Source organism: Lingula anatina, chromosome 1, assembly GCF_051362555.1.
Source record: "Lingula anatina isolate TDL-2025a chromosome 1, LinAna3.0, whole genome shotgun sequence".
NCBI lineage: Eukaryota > Metazoa > Brachiopoda > Lingulata > Lingulida > Lingulidae > Lingula > Lingula anatina.
This window is the reverse complement of record NC_141767.1, coordinates 47,086,822-47,107,360: the sequence shown is the minus strand read 5'-3', so window position 1 is coordinate 47,107,360 and position 20,539 is coordinate 47,086,822. Positions and strand designations below refer to the sequence as shown.

At 35.6% G+C, this 20,539-nt stretch overlaps 4 protein-coding genes across 5 annotated transcripts in view; 3 read left to right on the top strand and 1 right to left on the bottom strand.

The window, feature by feature from the left end:
* Positions 1-20,539, bottom strand: part of LOC106171370 (uncharacterized) — a 237,833-nt gene that overhangs the window by 157,229 nt on the left and 60,065 nt on the right. The gene's annotated exons all lie outside the window — the stretch shown is intronic.
* Positions 109-5,048, top strand: LOC106166869 (SRR1-like protein). Its single transcript, XM_087009867.1, has 6 exons — positions 109-281; positions 1,091-1,289; positions 1,558-1,656; positions 2,090-2,241; positions 4,511-4,556; positions 4,769-5,048. The coding sequence occupies exons 1-6, from the start codon at positions 109-111 to the stop codon at positions 4,967-4,969; spliced, it is 870 nt and encodes a 289-aa protein (XP_086865993.1). The 3' UTR covers positions 4,970-5,048.
* Positions 5,181-20,539, top strand: part of LOC106166861 (uncharacterized) — a 52,683-nt gene continuing 37,324 nt past the window's right edge. Inside the window, exons 1-7 of one of the 2 annotated variants that reach the window (XM_087009862.1) lie at positions 5,709-6,240; positions 6,427-6,499; positions 7,463-7,562; positions 7,868-8,027; positions 8,770-8,816; positions 9,029-9,220; positions 9,510-9,734. In XM_087009862.1, coding sequence (XP_086865988.1) covers positions 6,177-6,240; positions 6,427-6,499; positions 7,463-7,562; positions 7,868-8,027; positions 8,770-8,816; positions 9,029-9,220; positions 9,510-9,677 — 804 coding nt within the window. In that variant the 5' untranslated portion in view covers positions 5,709-6,176 and the 3' untranslated portion in view covers positions 9,678-9,734. Of the gene's footprint in view, positions 5,686-5,708; positions 6,241-6,426; positions 6,500-7,462; positions 7,563-7,867; positions 8,028-8,769; positions 8,817-9,028; positions 9,221-9,509; positions 9,735-20,539 lie in introns of those variants that run through there. The other variant, XM_087009860.1, reaches the window with a different exon arrangement.
* LOC106166856 (uncharacterized) lies at positions 12,287-18,584 on the top strand. The gene is made up of 13 exons (XM_087009848.1): positions 12,287-12,377; positions 12,610-12,675; positions 12,853-12,925; positions 13,364-13,463; positions 13,754-13,913; positions 14,630-14,676; positions 14,878-15,069; positions 15,422-15,590; positions 16,760-16,862; positions 17,091-17,190; positions 17,544-17,769; positions 18,050-18,222; positions 18,320-18,584. The coding sequence occupies exons 2-13, from the start codon at positions 12,612-12,614 to the stop codon at positions 18,464-18,466; spliced, it is 1,554 nt and encodes a 517-aa protein (XP_086865974.1). The 5' UTR covers positions 12,287-12,377; positions 12,610-12,611; the 3' UTR covers positions 18,467-18,584.

Below are 20,539 nucleotides of genomic sequence, written 5' to 3'. Positions count from 1 at the left end.
TTTGGTATTATTTTCCATTTTCATTCTTCAAGGTCAGCACATGTGTCATGTTGTTGTTGTTAGTAAACTATTATCCCAACTGTTCCCTGCTTTTTTGTCCAATTAAAAATGAGCGAAGACGGATTTCAACTTGTCGCTAGGAAGAAGAAGGGAAAGGGTACAGCAAATAAACGACCTTGCAAACGTCAGCAAGATCGGTGCAGTGTTGACAGAGACGATGATGGTGATGGTGGCAGTGATGAGAATTTGGATAGCTTGATAGAACGGATTCAGAACTGCAGGTAGAATGTGTGTTATATAATACGTCTGCCACCATAGATATCTTGGGTGTTTTTAAAAGCAAGAATAAAAAGCAGCAGATTTGAGTTTACATTCAGCAAAAATAAATAATAATTTATTATAATAACACATCGAAATTATATATAAATTAATTTAGAAATAAATGTAATGGGGAACTTTAGTAAAAAAACAAGGGGTGTGGTAAGAATGATTCAAATTTTACAGTACACTTACCAAATATGCACAATGCAGATACTAGTACCACATAGCCGTTTCCACAGTTGAAAATTTTTAACAGTATTCTACCTTTACATTTTCATGTAAATCACATATCACATATCTCTCAATCATATTTGTGTTTTGACTTTCAAAAAATTATATTTTTGTTTTTCCTTTCATAAATTATTTTGAAAAAAGTTTTATTTTATTTGGAAGTTATCAGCAGAAAACAAATTTGAGGCTTCCTGTTTTGGCTCATATTTATGCAGGACACGTGATCAGCAACACATTAATGACTGTTCCCTGTGTGCATTCCTTCTGCTTTATACTTGCATGCAGTGCCACAAATATGTAGCAGAGTAAACTAATGTAACAATCATGAAAAGGCCATTGTAATATATTTGTATGGATTCATTGCATTGAGTCTTGCCTATTTTAACAATTTACCAGCACATACTTGCATGGTACTCATACATGTATACTGTTACGTTATCCATATTATATGTATTTTTCTGCATTATAGTTGTTGTATAATCCTGAATCAAATTGTATGTTTTAATCTGAATCAATGGTCTTGTTTCTCTTATTTCAGTGTAGAACTGCTCTGCAGCCCATTTTACAAGAATTTATCTGATAATTTGAAGAAAACAATAGAATCAGTCAAAGACATCCACGATGCAGATCATCAAAAATGTGTGACAGTGGTTTGCTATGGGATAGGCAATTTTGCATCCTGTTTGATAGCAAGATACCAGCTAGGATTGTTGCTTTGTATAAGACAGGAATTTCAGGCAAGCTGTTCATTTTTTTTGTTCATGTTTACACAAAACTGGGATTTGATATGTTTAAGATTATTTTTTATTTGGTTGACTAAAAATATTTTATTGTTGGTAAAAGCTTAAATTGAATAATGAATCATTTCACAATAACCGTGTGTGTGTGTGTGTGTGTGTGTGTGCGTGTGCGTGCGTGCGTGCGTGCGTGCGTGCGTGTGTAGTGTAGTGTAGTGTAGTGTAGTGTAGTGTAGTGATTTTAAATATGGAATTATCTCTGTTTCAGATTCCCAGTGAAAGAATACACTTGTATGACCCTATGTTTTCCAAAACAGAGATAAGAGCATTAAATTCCTTGGGTTGTTCTCTAATCACAGTTAATGAGGTAAAATAAAGTGCAGCGCTGTCCACACAGCAGTGCTTACCATTGCTGGAATAACATGTCTTTTGTATTCTTAACAAATTCAGATACTGGTATTTGTTTGTTTTTTGTTTGTTTTGTTTATCCAACAATAAAATTGTCATGAAAAATAAATATTTTTATCAAACGAAAGGTAGATTCAAATATATGTCATTCATGAGAGGATGAAATGTTTTCTTCTGTTGTGTTTTTCATTTTCTTCAGGTAATGAAGGGTCTTAAATCTATATTTCACTTCCGCCAAGTTATTTTAGTTGTTCCATATTACAAGCAAGATCACAATTTGTATCAGTTGCTTATGCTGCTCGGTGGATGATTTCTAAACATTTGCTAAACATTTGTTGTTACTTTATCACACATAATACATGTACTACTGATTGACACCTGTTTATTTCTAGGAAGGGAAAAGACGAGCTGAAGGCTTGACCATATTCCTGATGCTCCACTGTGGTAAGCCAATGTACAACAATCTCCTGTGGGCAAACTGGAAAGCCAGGCTACTGCAGAATGTGATCATTGTTGGGAACAGCTTTAAGAATATGGAACTGAAGTGAGTGAAAAAAAAACATTATTTTACATTATTACTTTTTATTTGGAAGACCTCTGTTTTGATTTATGAGACTATTACAGTTACTAAATGCCATACATATTCATCTTGAAATTGACAGTGCGTCATTAATAGAGTGTTTTTTAAAGTCTTCTGCAGTACTGTTTTCTTTTTATGTACAGACACAGATGTGTCTGTACATATAGCCATCATCTGCGTCTGTCGTCGCCGTCGTCGCCGTCGTGCACTTTTACCGATAACACGATAAGTGGAAAACCATTTTACCTTTTGACTTGAAACTTGCAGAACTGATGAATATTCATAATACGCAGGTCAAGTTCGAAAATCAGCATGATCGGGTCACTTTTAGGGAATTTATGCTGTTTTTTCACTTTTTTCAGCATATATGCAGCACCGATAACACGATAAGTGGAAAACCATTTTACCTTTTGACTTGAAACTTACAGAACTGATGAATATTCATAATACGCAGGTCAAGTTCGAAAATCAGCATGATCGGGTCACTTTTAGGGAATTTATGCTGTTTTTTCACTTTTTTCAGCATATATGCAGCACCAATAACATGATAAGTGGAAAACCATTTTATCTTTTGACTTGAAACTTACAGAACTGATGAATATTCATAATACGCAGGTCAAGTTCGAAAATCAGCATGGTTGGGCCATTTTTAGGGAATTTATTCTGTTTTTTCACTATTTTCAATATAAATACAACACTGATAACACAATATAAGAAAAACGGATTGGCCAATTGTAATTATACTCACAGGAGTGGTCAATCTTACTAAAAAGCAGGTTGATTTCGAAAATCAGCATAATCGGGCCATTATTTTAGAAGTTATACTGTTTTTCACATTTCCTCAGATTCAATTATTAGGCATGTTAACAGTCTCATTATTTAACTAATAAGATGCCTAAAAGTGTTTGTTTGATATTTCCTGCATCTTTACAACATTGTTAGTTGATTATGTAAAAAACATGGTAAACTTGTTATCATGTATTGTGTAATAAAGTGTCAAAAATGGAAATAAACTCATATCATTGCAGTTTGTCAGATTCAATCATCCACTATGTTCAGAATCTCAGAATGGAGGAAATTGGACATTTAACACTGTTCTATTGATACTTTTCCCATCTCATCAATTTTCTTAGTTGGTCATATAAAATGGCAGTAAAATGTTTATTTTGTTTTATGTTAAAAAAGTGTTAAAAATGGAAATAAACCCATTTCAGAACAGTGCTGTCTTGTTTACATTTTGGCATTTTCAAGGAGTGACTTTGAAGTTCCATGGGCCTGAAGACCTTTGCTAGTCACATTTTCTGAATATCTGTGAAACAAATATTTTATAATTAAAAATTGATGGTCATTAAGCTGTTAAACATTATGTAATATTGCATCAAAATTTGAAGAAACCCCTATTTTGGGCACTGCTTCCATGATGACCATTTAAGGAAAATCATGTCACTTACTGTTCTCAAACTTACAGGAAAGAAACATGGGACTAAAATACAGCTTCAGTAGGCAATGCAGTCTGTTTGGTATTTTTATTTATTTATTTTTTTTTTTTGGCAGTTAAACAGTTTTTTTGTGAAAATTTGATTTTTCACATATTGGCATTTTCAAGGTGTGACTTTAAAGTTCCATGATCTTGAAGACTTTAGCTTGTCACATTTTCTGAATGTCCATGTTACTAATATTTTATTAATAACATTTGATTGTCATTATGCTGTTAAACATTATGTAATGTTGCATCAAAATTTGAAGAAACCCCTATTTTGGGCACTGCTCCTATGATGACCATTTAAGGGAAATCATGTCACTTACTGTTCTCAAACTTACAGGAAAGAAACATGGGTCTAACATACAGCTTCAATAGGCAAGGCAGTCTGTTTGGTAAATTTTTCTGCCAATTTAACATTTTTTTGTGAAAATTTAATTTTTCACTTATTTGCATCTTTATTTTCTGTTCTTTGTCTGTACATTTGACAGCTTTGCTGCCTTGTTACATATTAGCAATGTGCACTTAATAAACTTGAATAGTAAAGTGTGTTTCATCTGCACTAAACTGAAGCCAAGGGTTGCTTATAACAGGTCTGATTTATTTACTAAAGTACACAGTCCACTTATTTTCTAAGTTAGTCAAGTTGTAAACATGCTTGTTATCATAGTTTAGTGCACCTGCAATACTGCTGTGAAATGGACCGCTTATAATGTTTTTGCAAAAAAATTTTAATTGGAATCCTTGTTTCAGTATACCTCACAGAATAATGGAGGAAGAAGCTAGTTACATAATTAAAGTATCCTTTTTGACAACTGTTGCAAAATCACATTTTTCTCATCTTACATTTTATTTTAGTTAATTGTAGTAAATCATCATCAAACAAAGCCATTTTTATCTTCACAATAACAATTAAGTGTGCTGATCACAAGACTTTATATTCTCATCCTTTGTTAACAAAAATAATTATCAATAAGTTGAACAAAAAAAAAATCCTTGACTGTCACCAAGATTTTACCTTACGTCACAGAAGTTCCATTGAAAAACAACTTTGTTCATGATGACATTTTCAACAACACTTCTATTCACTGTTTCCCAGCATGCAATTTAGGGGAAGTTCAAAGAACTTTTTGGGAGTCAAGTCCTGAACCAATTTATGAGAAAGATGCTGAAATCATATTAAAGAAGGAAGCAACTTTAGAAACAATGTGATTGAAAAAGGATTTTCATACTATCTATTTCATCAATAGAGAAATTTGTTACTGTCAAAAAATAAAATATTTCATTAAAAGTTTGTTGTTTTACTTTACAATTGATAAAAGAGGCTACAGGATATTAACGTTGAAAAACAGAGCATGCATATACATTGCTAACTGCATGTTCATCTTCACTGTTGAATATATGATATCATGGAAGGGGGAGATACAAAAATAAATACCCTTTTTTTGTTTGGCATTCGTGTGTTGGCACATTAATATCCCTTATTTTTTTCTCTAGCGTGAGAATGTATGTTTGTACGTGGCCAAAGCAACCACATGACATTTACCTTTTTTTTTAAATTGAAAAAATATACATGGTTACCATTAAAGATCAGACGCAAAATTTACTGCATCCTTATGAGTGTACCAGGTTTTTTAAATGTTAGATTTAAACACTTACCGATGTTAATTTGTGATTGGGTAAATCTTACCTCTGTTAAATTTAGGGGGTGAATTATGATCATGTTTGACCATTTAACCCTACACGTCCAGTGATAGGTCATCCTCTGGGAGTGTGCGATGTGAACAAGAATCATGATGTCCTCTGCAAATCTTATGTAATTTTTGTGGACTTTACATGGTTTCTTGTGATATAACCACTAGTCCCGTCACTATTTAAGGGCAGGGTTCCACCGATCTTTCACTCTCGTCTAAATCGTACCAAGACAGGTGAGGTTATTGTAGCGAACGTACTCAATTACAATTAAAGGTTTAATTCAATTCTTAACGGTAGTCTTGCTCTTCACGTTTTTACCAGTTCAAAATATAAGTTGTGCGTTGTATCACCTTTAGTGTAAATTGTAGTTGAGCGTAAGTGACGGAAAACTTTGATAATCTAAAATAACGTAATAGGTTAAATGTCACGAAAAATGTACGACTTTGCTGTTGAGATATTCCATTAGATCTACTGTGTCGCTTTGATTTTAAAGGAGTGTTTAAGAGCCTTGCAATTATTATCCGTCAGTCAAACATACACTAGCTGTTTGCCGTTTCTGATTGAAAAAAAAAAAAAAAAAAAAAAAAAACGACGGAAAGTGCGCCGTTATGTCGGTTAGAGGATAGTTGCTGTCGCCACTTTGAATCTCTGGGAACGCACTTTATCTGGATCGACATAGATGTAAAATTTGCAGGTTGTAATTGAACGTTTTTCATTTCCAGACATGAAATTCCTCGCTTTTTTCCTCGTTGCCGCCTTTGTTGGTGCCCAGGCAGACTTCGTCCAGTGTAAGAACTTTCATAATACTGGTAAACGAATGGAATGCAATGTTTTTCGTTACTTCAACCTTCATGATCCAGTTTCCAAAATTGGATTCGTATATTTTAATCATATAAATTTACCTTACTGTTTTTTTAATCTGGGCGTTTTATTTTATTTAAATTTAGTGAAGCCGCATCTTGTTAATTTTCTAGTGAATCTGGACAATGAGATCTCTGCTATGGTCAATGAGATCCACTCTGCCCGCGAGGCGCGTGAGACCAACATGTAAGTAAATATCAAAAAGCGATTTTACGACGAATTAAAGTCACATTTTGTCTGGGAAAAAATAATTAAGGATGAATATATGTTGACTGTCAGTGGCTCACTATGTGACATGTTTTGAAACTGTCTACAACTAAAGCCTATTTCCACACGAAGATTTGTACATAACTACATGTAAACTTTCATTATAAGATCAAATCACAAAAATCTTTTAAAATTGCAAACATTACAGTGGAACTTAGACGTTATAGTCCCAAAATATATGACAAAAAGTTTATTACCATTCTTTCACATTAAACGTAAATCTTTTTTGAACATGACGGAAAGACACCCTAAAACATTTGAGTTATTTCATAATAAAAGCATGGCCCTAAATCCTTTTCACATGAAGTCACAACTAAACCCTCTGCACGCTTTTATTCAAAACTATACTTAGTGATTATATTTAACTCCGGCGGCATTGAACTTAATCCTCTCCAACTGTCCCTACTCTCACACCCCTTCACAAAATTGATCGTGTCATGTAGTATGCTGAGAGTTCAGTATCTGGGCAAGTTGCATTTGTGTGGGACGAACCCATTAGGAGCAAAAACTGGAACGTTACATATTTCGTGACCCGAAGATTATCATGTAAGATTATCTTAATTTCTGGTGTTCTTTGCCGTTGCACACTGATAAGTTCAAATCCAATGCGTCGCTGTTTTGGCATTATGCCACTTCAATCATGAAATACGCCTCAGTTAAGACAAAAATTGCCCCCTTTTTTAATTCATCTTTTTATCATTTGTTTATTTATTTCATTTAAATTTACACTTTAAATGTTACGTTCCATAAAACTTCCTTGATGAAGCTAATTAAATTACATTTGATGCATACTCTTATGCTCCATTTGGTAAATATAGAATAGCAATCTATTGTGTAACCTGGGCCAATAACCACAATACGTCTCGTTTTCTTCTTTTACAGTCTCGAGAGAGCTACCACCACCGCCCTGGGACAAACTCTGGAGGAGAAGTTGAAGAATGTTACCGACAAAATCAACAACCTGTTGTCCACTGGTCACTCTGTGAGAATATCAACGTTTATGAATTATAACTAAGAATTGGAATAATTACCGACAAGATATTTCTACCTTTTTAAATACATAATATTACATACAGAATATACAGAATATATAAACATGGGATAATGTTGTAAAGTATTAGAGGTATCAGATGAAGATTTACACATAAAAAACACTTCATCTTTGTTCATAACAACATTTTATTATTCATTATTATTCTTTGGTAAATCAAGCCACTTATTGTATGTAACGGCGTGCAGTGAGTTAATGTTATCTCATCAAGGCATAAAGATTTTCATTTTTTCTAGGTGGGAAAAGCTCTTCTGGAACAGGCCAAGACCCTGACCGCGCAACTGAAGGAAATGGGCGGCAAATATGTTACCGACGCCAAAGCCATCCTGGGCAGTCTCAAGGACCAATTCTCTGGCTTTTTCCAGGGTATCCTTGACTCTTTTGGCGGTCTGTTTGGTAAGCTGTGATCTTTGTAATGTAGAGTCCACCAACTTTATTGCGGTCACATTACATACAGACACTGTACGTGTCAGTATACATTCTGGTTGTTGTGTCTGTCTGTTGTCGTCCAACACATCCATTGTTCACCTGTTTACCTGAAATTTAGTTCGGTGGTTAGTTCAGTAGAAAGTCAGCTTCCTTTTGAAAATCGGCACGATCGGTTTAATTTCATTACTTTTACAAAATTTATTGTTTAGTTAAATGTGCCAATTAGTTAAAATTTAGTTATGGGATTTTGATGTTAATTTTCGATTTTTTTGCGAGCTTAGCTGTACCACCCTGAGCTTCAGAGATAACTTGACACTAACCTTTTCACTTTAGCCTATCTTCATCATGTCAAGTTAGATAGGCTATAGTGAAGAGGTTAGTGTCAAGTTATGTCTGAAGCTCAGGGTGAGCTGTACTGTCTAGTTAGTGTTCTTTTACATTTTGGCTTCAGTATGCAAATAAATGCTAAATGGGCAAGAAGGCTAGTGCAAACAAAATATCTTCTAGTATGGAGTAATTTTGATTACTCGGTACGGTTACCAGGGGAGGATCTAAGATTATTTGAAGGGGGGATGGGGATCTGCGCATGTAAAGCCTGTTACTGTGCCTGTCGCTTCATCAAGCAGTCAGGGCCCCTCTGACACCCCCCCCCTTAAATCCGCTACTGGGCTACAGTTATTAATGTGTTGTATATTTTATGCACTTTTAGGCAAACGTGATCTGTTCGAGAACTTTGAAGAGGAACTTTTGGATGAAGTAAAATTTTTCTCTTTTTTATTCTCCCTCTTTATGTACACTAACATTTGCATTTTCCATAAACCTTTAAAATATCATAGATAATATTGTCATATTTTCTAGCTTGAATAGTAAAATGCATTTAAGCCAAATAATGTTTGATTTTAAGTATCAAAGTGGCAGGTGTTCGATCGTCGTTTTTCATGTAAACTTCACATACCATTCTTATGCAGACTGTGGCACTGGTTCTGGCTGACCGTGGTGTAGCTGAATGGTGGCAGGGAGTGAAGGACACTTTGTCACAGGCTCTGGGAGGATTCACCTCCAAGTTCGCCGACCTCCAAGTCTTCATCAAGCAATACGCTGGAGATCTGTGGGGCAAAGTTAAGGGACACTTCGACAACGTCAAACTTATTGCCCAAGAGGTAAACTGATTTTTCTAAAATTTCAAAATTATTGTGTGGTATTGTTCAACCTAATGGAACTGGATAGAGATTGCACTGTTCTGTCATTTTCGTTTCGCACGTGTGTTTTGGAGATTGACCTGTAAGCATAATAATTTGACTTGCACTGTTCATGATTTTTTAAAATTTTAGACACATATAACAAACATTTCACAATGCAAGCCAATTGTTCCAATTGACCTGTAAAAACCATTATGTAATTGTTCAATTGTTGAAAGCAGGTTAATCAAATATTTCATTATACTTTTAGTACATCGGACATGCCCAGAACGCCAGCCTTGCCGCCACCAAGCAGCTGTTGGAGTTCTTGGAGCCATACAAACAGGATTTGGGAGATCTTTGGACCCAGGTTGTTCAGGCTGCCTACAACGCTAAACATATCGTCCTCACTGGTTCCACCCCTCCTCCAACCTTCTAAAATGTAATTTTGTTACGAAACTTCATGCAATAAAATTTGTATTGATTGTTTATTTCATTTATTGGTATTTATTTTATTTTTAACATATTAACGTGATTGCAGTCGATATTTGAGCATGATATTAGTATTAATTTTAATGGTAAACGTCTAACGACAAACAAAGCAATCACTTGTTGACAACATTATGCAAATAATTTTGACCTGTTGCAATTATTATGGAATTGTTTACAAACGGGTGGAACCTTGCATCTGTTCAAATTGCCACCTGTAGGATAACAAACGTATTAGTAAAGTATAGAGGGCAAAATAGGTTGTCCCAGCTGTAACAAATTAATGCACACACACACGCTTATGTACATCGACAAAACGAAAAAAATTGCCTCGGACCAGATATATATTTTTAATTAAAATTTTGTTTATCACTCCCTCATTGTAACGGACTTATTCAAATGCGCTTTAAAAAACATTAACTATTAAATGTATATAATTAGATATATCTTAGAATTTGTGGGGGGAGGGGGGAGATATGATGATTTTCATTTTCTCTAAAGTTTCACCTTAATTTTAGAAAAAAAAATTGCCTAACCACATAACCTTACAATTGTGTGGTGGAGTTTAAACGACACATCGCAAAAGTGATTGATGAAGGCGAAATGTACACATGCCATCTCAACAAACGCTACCTTGGATTTTTCCCAACTCTACATTTATATTTTGATAGCTATTATATGCCCAAAACATACATAGCGATATCGTAAGTTCCATTTGTTGCATTGTTAAATTGCGAAATACTTACAGAGAAAGCATTGTTAAAATTGCGAAATACTTACAGAGAAAGCTTGCAATGAAATTTTGCGTCGATAATTTACCCCTCTTTCTCAATATTTTCTTATTATAGTCATAGGATACATTTTCATTTTTGCTTTACTTGTGTATTTAATTCACCTTCCTTTGTGACTTTGCAATTTCACTTTATTTACTGGTGAAATTTGGTTTGCACTGCATATTAAAACATCTTATATGTCTTTCCATAATAAATATTGTAAACCGCCTGCCTGCCTGAGCACACACTAGCCAGGGAAGTAAGAAAAAAAGTTTCATTATGTTTGAATGTTACAGTCATCAGATTATTGTAATTTGTCCCATTGAAATCCTAGCATTTAATGGTTGCAGTGTCAATTCTCTACATGGATTTATCAGTAAGCATATATCAAATTGTATTATTAGGTGTCGAGCTATTTTTCCAAATGATGTAGCTGTAAGCGTATACGTATACAGTGAATACACACATTGTGCCTGTACATTATGAATGCCTATCGCACATTTATGAAATGCGTGTGTCTGCGTGTGTGTTGGTGGTGGTGGTGGTGGGTACGTACATGTAATTGGTAACCGTGTCTAGCCAGGTCATAAGATTAGTCCCATCCCCATGACCTGTGCGGCTTTGGTGATAGCTAACAGTGGTTTGATTTCCCACAAACACGTTTTGTAACGCTATTATGAAATTTTCAAATTTCAAAATATATTGCTATCTAACCTGGTCATTATAATTGTAAAGATATGGTCCATCGTGTGCATAAAACGTACTCTGTCTTGAATAATCTTTAAATGTAAAAAAACGAAATTGTCACAAAGTACTTCCTCAAACGAATTGTCAAAGCGATTTTGGTGCTATTTCTTTAATATACAACTTCAAAATCACCTTATTTATTCATAGCACTATTTAAATGCGATTTATTTATCTATTCATTCATTTCTGTTATTTTTGTCGTTCCTACAATATCCCATTGCCATAATGGGTCACTGATCTCAAATTCTCTATTTCAAGTGTTAGAAGATAACTTTCACGACCGGTTTTATTTTGATACAAAAATATTCAATTACTAGCTGTCCGAAAGTGCTCTGTAGATGCTACAGTATTGGGTTGGTTATTCGCATTAAATTAATTTTTTAGGGAACTATTCCTATGATGGTATCAAATATTTATATCTCGTAATAAATCATATTTGTTAAAAACTGGGGTCACCATTTACGCATTCATTAATAAAAGAGGAATTTGCTTGTAGCACCCAGAAATTCAGCAAGAAGAAAATACTATTTTTGTATTTATTGTTACTAACCAAATTTTTTTTACAAAATTATGAAAAATGGTCTCGCAACGAACTGTCTTAAATGCGTTGACTTTAAACCTCTCAGGGCGCCAAACGCACACAGACAATCTCATTTTTCTTCGTGCAGAGCATGTCCATGTCTATAAAATATCTTTGGCAGCCGAAACTTTACATTATATTTGTGCACTGCTGGCCCCCAACAATCATTTTCATTACAGTTTATGTCTAAAGGAATTTGAAATAATCTATGTGACATGTGACAGGTTGAGCATTAATAGCACCCAAGCAAGAGTCGCATGTCCCATTATATTTGTTAGAAGTTAGATCTCCAAATCAACGCAGAGGCTATCTCATGATGACGCCAGATAATACATGTATTTAAACATTCGTCATGACAACAACCGATTTCACCAATCAGTCATGCTCTTCAAATATGTCCAACGTGTGCCCTGTGCTTGGACCGTTTTCTAAGATCGCCTCACACCTTGTCACGTAAGATAAGAAGCAGACCGCACACTCCCATAAGCTAAGGCTATAAAAACCGACGTTGGATACCGTTCGTCCACATTAGCACCACAACAACTAGGAGGTGAGTTGGAACATAAGTTTTAAAATATCTTGCCATGTATGGTTATATATGAACGTCAATGAAACGTATATAAAAACGTGCAGATTGTTATCAAAGAAAGAACACCACAAATTTACAAGTAAATATAAAGCTATTAGTTGGTTAAGAGTAGTTACTTACAAATTTCTTTATTTTCGTGGCTGTGCGGAAACGTTTTAAGGTTTGGGGTCACGAGAAATTTTCCATATTTCAGACATGAAGTTTTTGGCCTTCGTACTCGTCGCCACCTTCATTGGTGCACAGGCTGATTTCGTCCGCCGTAAGTAAAATAGTTTTACATTATTTGCAAGTGTTTCGGTTAGATTCATTCAGCATTCTCTGACTTTACAACTTTTTCTCTATTTAAAGAAACAATGTTGGGTGTTAAACTCTGATATGTTAGTAACGATATTTGTCACAGTCAAAACAGATAGTTTTCGATTTATATCATTATTAGTGAATCTGGACAATGAGATTTCGGCTCTCGTGAACGAAGTCAATTCTCCACGCCATGTCCGCGAAGCCAACCCGTAAGTACCAGAAATTTAAGACAGATGCAGTTTTTATCAGGGCCATCGATCAATGTTAGTACCTTTGCGACCGGTCAGTACCGAGCCCGAAGCGCATAAAAGTATGCTGTCGCATTGATTTTTCGTGCTGGTACAGCAGGAGTTTGAAGTTCAACCTGCTCTTACGAGTTCTAGTGGTTGCTCAAATTTAAACAATAAATATTACGGACAAAAATTAAAAGAAATTAATGGAAGGTTAAATAATTGGGTATTTTAATTTGAATTTTACAGTATTTTGAATTAATCAATTTTCATAGCGGGGAAGTGCTTTTAGCTGCTAGTTGGTTGGATGTAAGTCTAATATTTTCATCATTTTAAAGCGCATTTAATTAAAAATCATAAAGCAAGGCAAATGCGTTTAATTGAATGTTTAATTTTAAGATTTGATACTTGTTATAGCCTCACAAGAGCCACCCAGACTGCCATTGGCCAGGTACTGGAGGAGAAACTGAAGAATATCACAGACAAAATCAACGGTCTTGTGGCAACCGGTCACGTGGTATGTGATTTTTTTTTTTTTTTTTTTTTTTTTTTTTTTTTTTTTTTTTTTGTACACTGTCAATGTACAGATCGAAGTGCAAGAATAAAGACATCGGATTTCATTTATAGTCCCTGAGCCAGACAATATTCATATTTTTTTAATCTAAATTCGATTAAAAAAATATCCAAAGACACTTTGCAATTGCTGCTCGTGACGTGTTATGAATTACCAAAGTTTGTTTGTACTTTTATGGTAAAGACTCGATAGAAATCAGAAACTTTTCATCTCAAATTGGCTCTTCTCTATAGGTCGGCAAGGGCCTGCTAGAGCAGGCTAAGCAGGTGGCAGACCAACTTAAAGAAATGGGCGGCAAATACTTGACCGACGCCAAGGCTATCCTAAGCACACTGAAGAGTCAATTTTCTGGCTGGTTCCAAGGCTTTTTGGACGCATTCGGTGGTCTTTTCGGTACGAATCAAATACACATTTACTGTATCTTATATGTTTTTCTATTATGAAATATATATTATCTGTAAAGTTTAATGCATCAGTAAATCGGTGTGTTTATGCTGTCTTAGCAAGCCCACATACAGTACGGTACCATATAGTAAGTCAAGCCAATTCTGTTAAGACCATTTGTGGCGGGTAACTTCTTAAAACGAAGGACATTCTGTGTGTGTGTGTGTATGTGTGTATGTGTCTGTGTTTGTATTCTGACTTGGCGTTTCTGAACTCCAATATATATATACATATGGGTGTGGTACAGAGTGCGCAACTGTCCGGAGCATTTACGCACAATTAAAATTAATAAATAAATTTAAAAAAAACACGAGATCTGAAAATAAACACTTCTTGACTATCGGGCATACCTTCTAGAATACCTTCGTAAAACTCAGAGTTGGGGTTGATACTTGGTCCGTGGGTCCGTGTAACAGTAAGTCCGCCCTCCATTTAGGTATAATGAACATCTGATCTATGTGGGTCAAAATCTTAGGCGAAGCTTACCTGTGCAAATGAATGGGAAGCGAACACCCTATCATGCGGAACTCTCTGTCACGTTACACCGGAATCAATAAAAAGTAGTCATATGAAGTGAAATTTCGTTAAATTACAGAGCTTTTTTAAAACTCAGTTGGCAAAGTTCAATGTGAATTTTTTTTTATTTCATCTTTGTTTATTTTCAGGCAAGCGTGATTTGTTTGAAAACTTCGAAGAAGAACTTTTGGATGAGGTAAGAACGTCAATTTGTCGGCAATAAATCAGTTCTATTTTTATTTTTAGGGTACCTCTACTAAGAAGGTTAAGTTTTATATACTTAAGTCTAACGATCAAAACACTCTCTAGATTAGTTGATATATTTTTTTGCCATGAAATATAGTTGGCTGAATTAGTTCCTTAATGCAGAATTGTATCTTTTTTAATATACCATCAGACCGTGGCACTGGTTTTGGCTGACCGTGGTGTAGCTGAATGGTGGCAGGGAGTGAAGGACACTTTGTCCCAGGTTCTGGGAGGATTCACCTCCAAGTTCGCTGATCTCCAAGTCTTCGTCAAACAGTACGCTGGAGATCTGTGGGGCAAAGTTAAGGGACACTTCGACAACGTCAAGCTCATCGCCCAAGAGGTAAAAAAAATATTTGAAAAATTCGAACACACTTTTCATCTGCGTAATGGTTTGAAAAAAAACACAGCTAATTTTTTCAGTGCCAGACATTTGGTGTACGTGTATTTCAGTACACGGTTTGTTTCGTGTTACAAAACTCTAGCTGCACAACTTGCAATGATGCAATGCCTATTTTTAGCCTCATAAACTAAGACTTTACAATTGCTTGTGATTTAGTTAAACCTTCGTTGCTTGTTGCGCTTTCAGAATTTCTTACAAGTACAGAATATTATGTCTTCAGCACATGCGCATGAAATATAGTAACTCTACAGCATAAGTAACCTTCAATCAATACAAAATCTGTCAATTTCAGTACCTTGCCCATGCCAAAGATGCTAGCCTTGCCGTCACCAAGGAACTTCTGGAGTTCTTGGAGCCTTACAAGCAGGATCTTGGAAGTCTGTGGACACAGGTGGTGCAGGCTGCCTACAACGCCAAGCACATTGTCTTGACCGGATCTACTCCACCCCCTGTGCCCCCAAGTACGCGTTTTTAATCTTGTTAATAAACACGGACAGTGCAAGTTTATTCGTGACAAATGAGCGAATTTTGAAAACAAGTTTTATGTAGATGGTGAGCAATTATTAGAAAAAAAAAACGTTTAAAGCGTTTATATTATGCATGAAAAACGCATAATTCGACATCACGGGCGTGAGCAAATGCCTTTGACTTAAATAAATCCAGACGCTAAAAAATAAATAAATAAATAAATAAAATTATCCATTATATAGAAATACGCAATGGCGCAATCTTCTGAAATAAACAGAAAGGGGAGACTAGTACGACCATACGCCAAAAGAAAAGTTTCGACGCAACGCGACGCGACGCGATCAGCATACTTTCTAATACAAAAATTTTGCCACTCATCCGCCCCGAGAGAAACTCTCCGATCCACAAAGAAATCATTGTGGTTTGGTATTTCGAAATAAGTCAAAGAATAATGAAATAACAATATAAATTGTTAAAAAAGATACGTTTTACGTTGTAATAAGAGTGAACCACCTCTGACTGCTTTCTGTTCATTCAATTCTTCACTCTTCACATTAATTTATTTGTGTGCTTAAGATGGAAATTTTTTCTAATCTAATTTATTTTTGATTCATAGAATATGTATTAAAAGTATTTACAGATTTTGATTTGCAAACTTAAACACTTAAACTGTATTGAATTTTGACATTGCGCACGGGGTCTCATGGTGGCGAGGATGACAATGGATTTAGTTCGAACTAGACGAATTAAAACTTGTAGCAAATGGATTTGGATAAAGTAAATGGTATTGACTTGTGCATCTAAAAATAGCTAAAAGTAATAAATACAAAATCAATCTACCTTCATCTTCTTCGTCAAAACACTCACCTCAACATGCTTATGTCACATATCTAACAGTAATCGCTGTTCGTTTTTTTCTCCAATCTTCCATAGATATAGTTTTATCTTTTTATTGATTTATTGTTCGCACCGTTTCAACTGCAGAGGACGATGTCCAGGTTGCCGTATGTGCTTTATATATTACATACAGTGCATATATAATAATCTTTCAGCTGCTGAGGTTGAAATCCGGACTGCAGTTCGTGTTTCAGCTGCTGAGGACGAGATCCAGACTACAGGTCGTGGTTTATATTACATATATATATATATCGTAATGTTTCAGCTGCTGCTGCTGTGGAGGACGAGATCCAGGCTGCCGTTCGTGCTTTCAGGTCTGTTTTTGATGAGGAGATCAGCAAGCGTGATTTGGACGAGGAGAAGAGAGCGTAAGTGACTATACTTATCGATTCCCAAATATGATAATCGTTTTGATCGTTTACACCTTCTACGCATGTTTTAAAGTCGCTGACTAGCGCTGACATGGTAAATATTCAGAAATATTCAAAAAGGCCAAAAAAATGTAGGAATATTATTATCGCTCATCTTAAGGTAAGCTATATTTGGAACGTCACACCGATTTATGCCTATTGCAAGGTGCTATTTTCTATTCCAAGTGTCCTCCGCGCTGTGCAGACCGAGTTCGGACAGGCTTTGGAGACCGCCCTCCAGCAGGCCGTAGAACAAGTTAACTCTGCCGTGGCCCATGGACAGAAGGTATGGGGAATATTGCCGTGAAGTTTTGTTATATTGGACAGAAAGTGACGAAGAGATGACACACGCAGAGTGTTTTTAGTTCTAATATTCTTTTTAGTATAAGTTTTTCTAACTTATCTTTAATTTCTGTGGTTGGACTCGATTGATCTCATTCATGTATCATATGGATAAGAGTTATCAATTTTTAAGTCGATTTGGCAAAGTGCATATCACAATGGATCATTTTCTTGCTTTTTTAAAAAGACATATGGACTCGGAACAATAATTATTGGTAAATAATGAAATGATAATTTGCTAATGATGAAATGGTGATTTTTGAATTTAATTGATTCTTTTTCTTATTTAAAATTTAGGTCACCAGTGAGATGCTGGCGAAGGTTGCCAACTACACCGAGCTGTTAAAGCAGCAGGGAGCCCAAACATACACCGACGCCAAGCAGATTCTAGGTGCCCTCACTGCCCAAGCCAAGCAAGCCATTGAAGACGGCCTTAAGTCCCTAAGTGGCCTGAAGGACAAGTTCACCGCTGCTTTCAAGGATCTTGCCGACAATTTCTTCAAGGGACTCCAGAGTCTTTTTGGTAAGTTTTCCAAGTCATTTGATATTCTAAAATGACGGTTTGTTTAGTTAAGAAAAGAAAAGAAACTGTACCTTTTTCGAACTTGACGTACAGGTACTTATCCTCTCTCCAGTTCGTAAAAATCCGCCAAATAACGTAATGTATGACGCATTACTGATGCACGTGCAATTTGTATAATTTTCTCGTAAAGCGGGAGATTTGATGCTAAAATTAATCCAATATGAATATTATTGTATTTATACGATTATATGCACATTCCATCTGCTATCATTTTTCAAAGGCAAGAGAGGACTTCGAGATTGGTGGGCGAAAGTAAAAGACACCTTAAATGACGTATTGAACAACCTCAAGGTGAAATATGCTGACCTTGTAGCATACGTGCAGGAGAAGCTTGGTGACGCTGTGAACCAGACCAAAGGACATCTTGAAAACATCAAACTTATGACCACAACCGTAAGTAAAGTTCTGTAATTTGGTTATATACTGATATAGAACGTTGTTCAAATTTCAATATATGTATATTTACAGCAAAGTTTATATCATATTTTAGGTCCTACAAAATGCTCAACAGGCCGGTCTTGACAAGCTCGAGGAACTTAAACAGGTTGTGGCTCCTTACAAGTCCGATCTGGGGGATTTGTGGCAACAACTTCTGGATGCCATTGCTCAGGCTAAGGCTGCTTTACCTGGATACTAAACAACTTCAACTTATACGTTTTAAAGGATCCAGTGTAACTTAATTTTGTAATAATGTCAATTTTTGACATTATTGTTATATTGAAACAGTTTCATGAGAAATAAAAAACTGAATTTGATGTTTCACGGTGTTGTTAAACAGGGGTAATTTTTATCCGTTATTTCCGAAAAGTATTCTCCAATGCGACATTGAGCTGATCTAATAGACAATATATGGACATCGGGCTGCTATTTTGTGAGTTCAAACTTAGAAAATTCCTTGTTCTTTGAAATACAATGTATAACTTAATGTATAATTTATTTTAAACATGTTTGATATCCAATTCAAAACAACACTAATATTTGGGAAATTTGATCGCCTTTAAAATTACTTCATGAAAACAATGAAGAATTGAAAAAATGTTTTAGATAAAATAGTTGGTCTTAAATCTTTATATTATTACACAATAATACTGATAAGAGGTGGGGAGTTTGTTGAAAGAAAAAATATGGAATTTGTCAAAATGCAGATCGGTCAATTGCCTTGTAAAATATCGCTTTACAATAAGACATAAGCACAAATGTGTAAAAATAATTTAAAAGGCGACAGAAAAGTTGAAAAGATTGATCAAATTTCCAGAGACCAAGCTGCATGCAAAGATTTCTTCAAGGTAAAATGCTGTTGAAAAATAGCACTGGCCTTTTAGAAGTATTAAAATGCAAACAGGCATTTGGGCAAATTAAAACGAGCAAAATATATACATCCGATACTAAGGTCTTTCTTTCTATTCAAGATTCTTCGATGAGTGTATTACCTTCTGATGCGATAGAAAATTACAACCGTATTTGCCAGGGATCTACCCTTTTTATTGGTTAAAAACTCAAAATGATGAAAAATTAAGTCTTCACACAAATATTCAATTTTAGTGTAATCTCACACTGAGGTATTAGAGGGATTTGGTGGATCTTGCAAACAACCAGTCTGCCTCTTGTTTTCCTTCTTTGTATTACTAGGGGCGAGCCAAATTACCAAATAATGTACACACACTGGACAATAGAAGTGTCACCCCCTAACTCAGAGTGATAAAAGTAGGCAGATCTTGGGTAGTTATAATGCCTGGTCGACTTATAATGTGACTAATGAGTATAAAACCGCTATACCATGGAATTGTATTGTTGGTCTTGTACATGTACAGCAAATGTTATTCCTGTCTTCCTCCAATATGGCAAGATACAGGCAATTATGTAACGGTTATAGCAAATGTTATTCCTGTCTTCCTCCAATATGGCAAGATACAGGCAATTATGTAACGGTTATAGGTGCAAGTTATTAACCTGAAGAGGCGGAATATAAGCAATGTCAGAATATCGATACAATTGAATTGTTCAGTCAGAACCGTGCAGAGGGTCTGGTCTCGGTATAGAAACACTGGATCAAGAGACAAATTGCGTCTGATGGGTCGTCCAAGAAAAACTACTGGCCGTGAAGACCGACGACTGAATTTGATGTCCAGGTTATCAACAAACGACACTGCTTGTCAGTTGACAACACAGTGGAACAATTTCACACATAAGAATGTGTCTGTGAAAATTGCTAGGCGTCGGTTACATGCTCATAGAGTGTACAGCTGGGTAGCAAGACTGAAACCTCTTATATCGTTACAAAACAGGCAACGTAGAGTGAACTAGGGTCAACAGGATCTGGAACTGGACAGTCCATGACAATTAGTCCTATATATTTTTTTCTGATGAGTGTCGCTTTGGTCTGACCTCTGATGACAGACGGGTACGATGCTGGCGAACTGCTGGTAAAGCATTTGAACCACATGCACTGAATTTTCGAACCCGGAGCAGCATATTCATCATGGTGTGGGGCTGCATCATCATCCATGGCGTGGGCGAATTGATAGTGGTTGATGGAAACATGAATCACTAGAAATATATCGATATTTTGGAGTAAGGCTTGTTACCATCTATCACTAACATGTTTGGTGACAGGAATTATCCATTTGTTCACCAGGATGACAATGCTCCTTGTCACAGGCCCAGAGCAGTTGATGATTGGTTTGACCAACAGGACATTGGCAGGGTGATG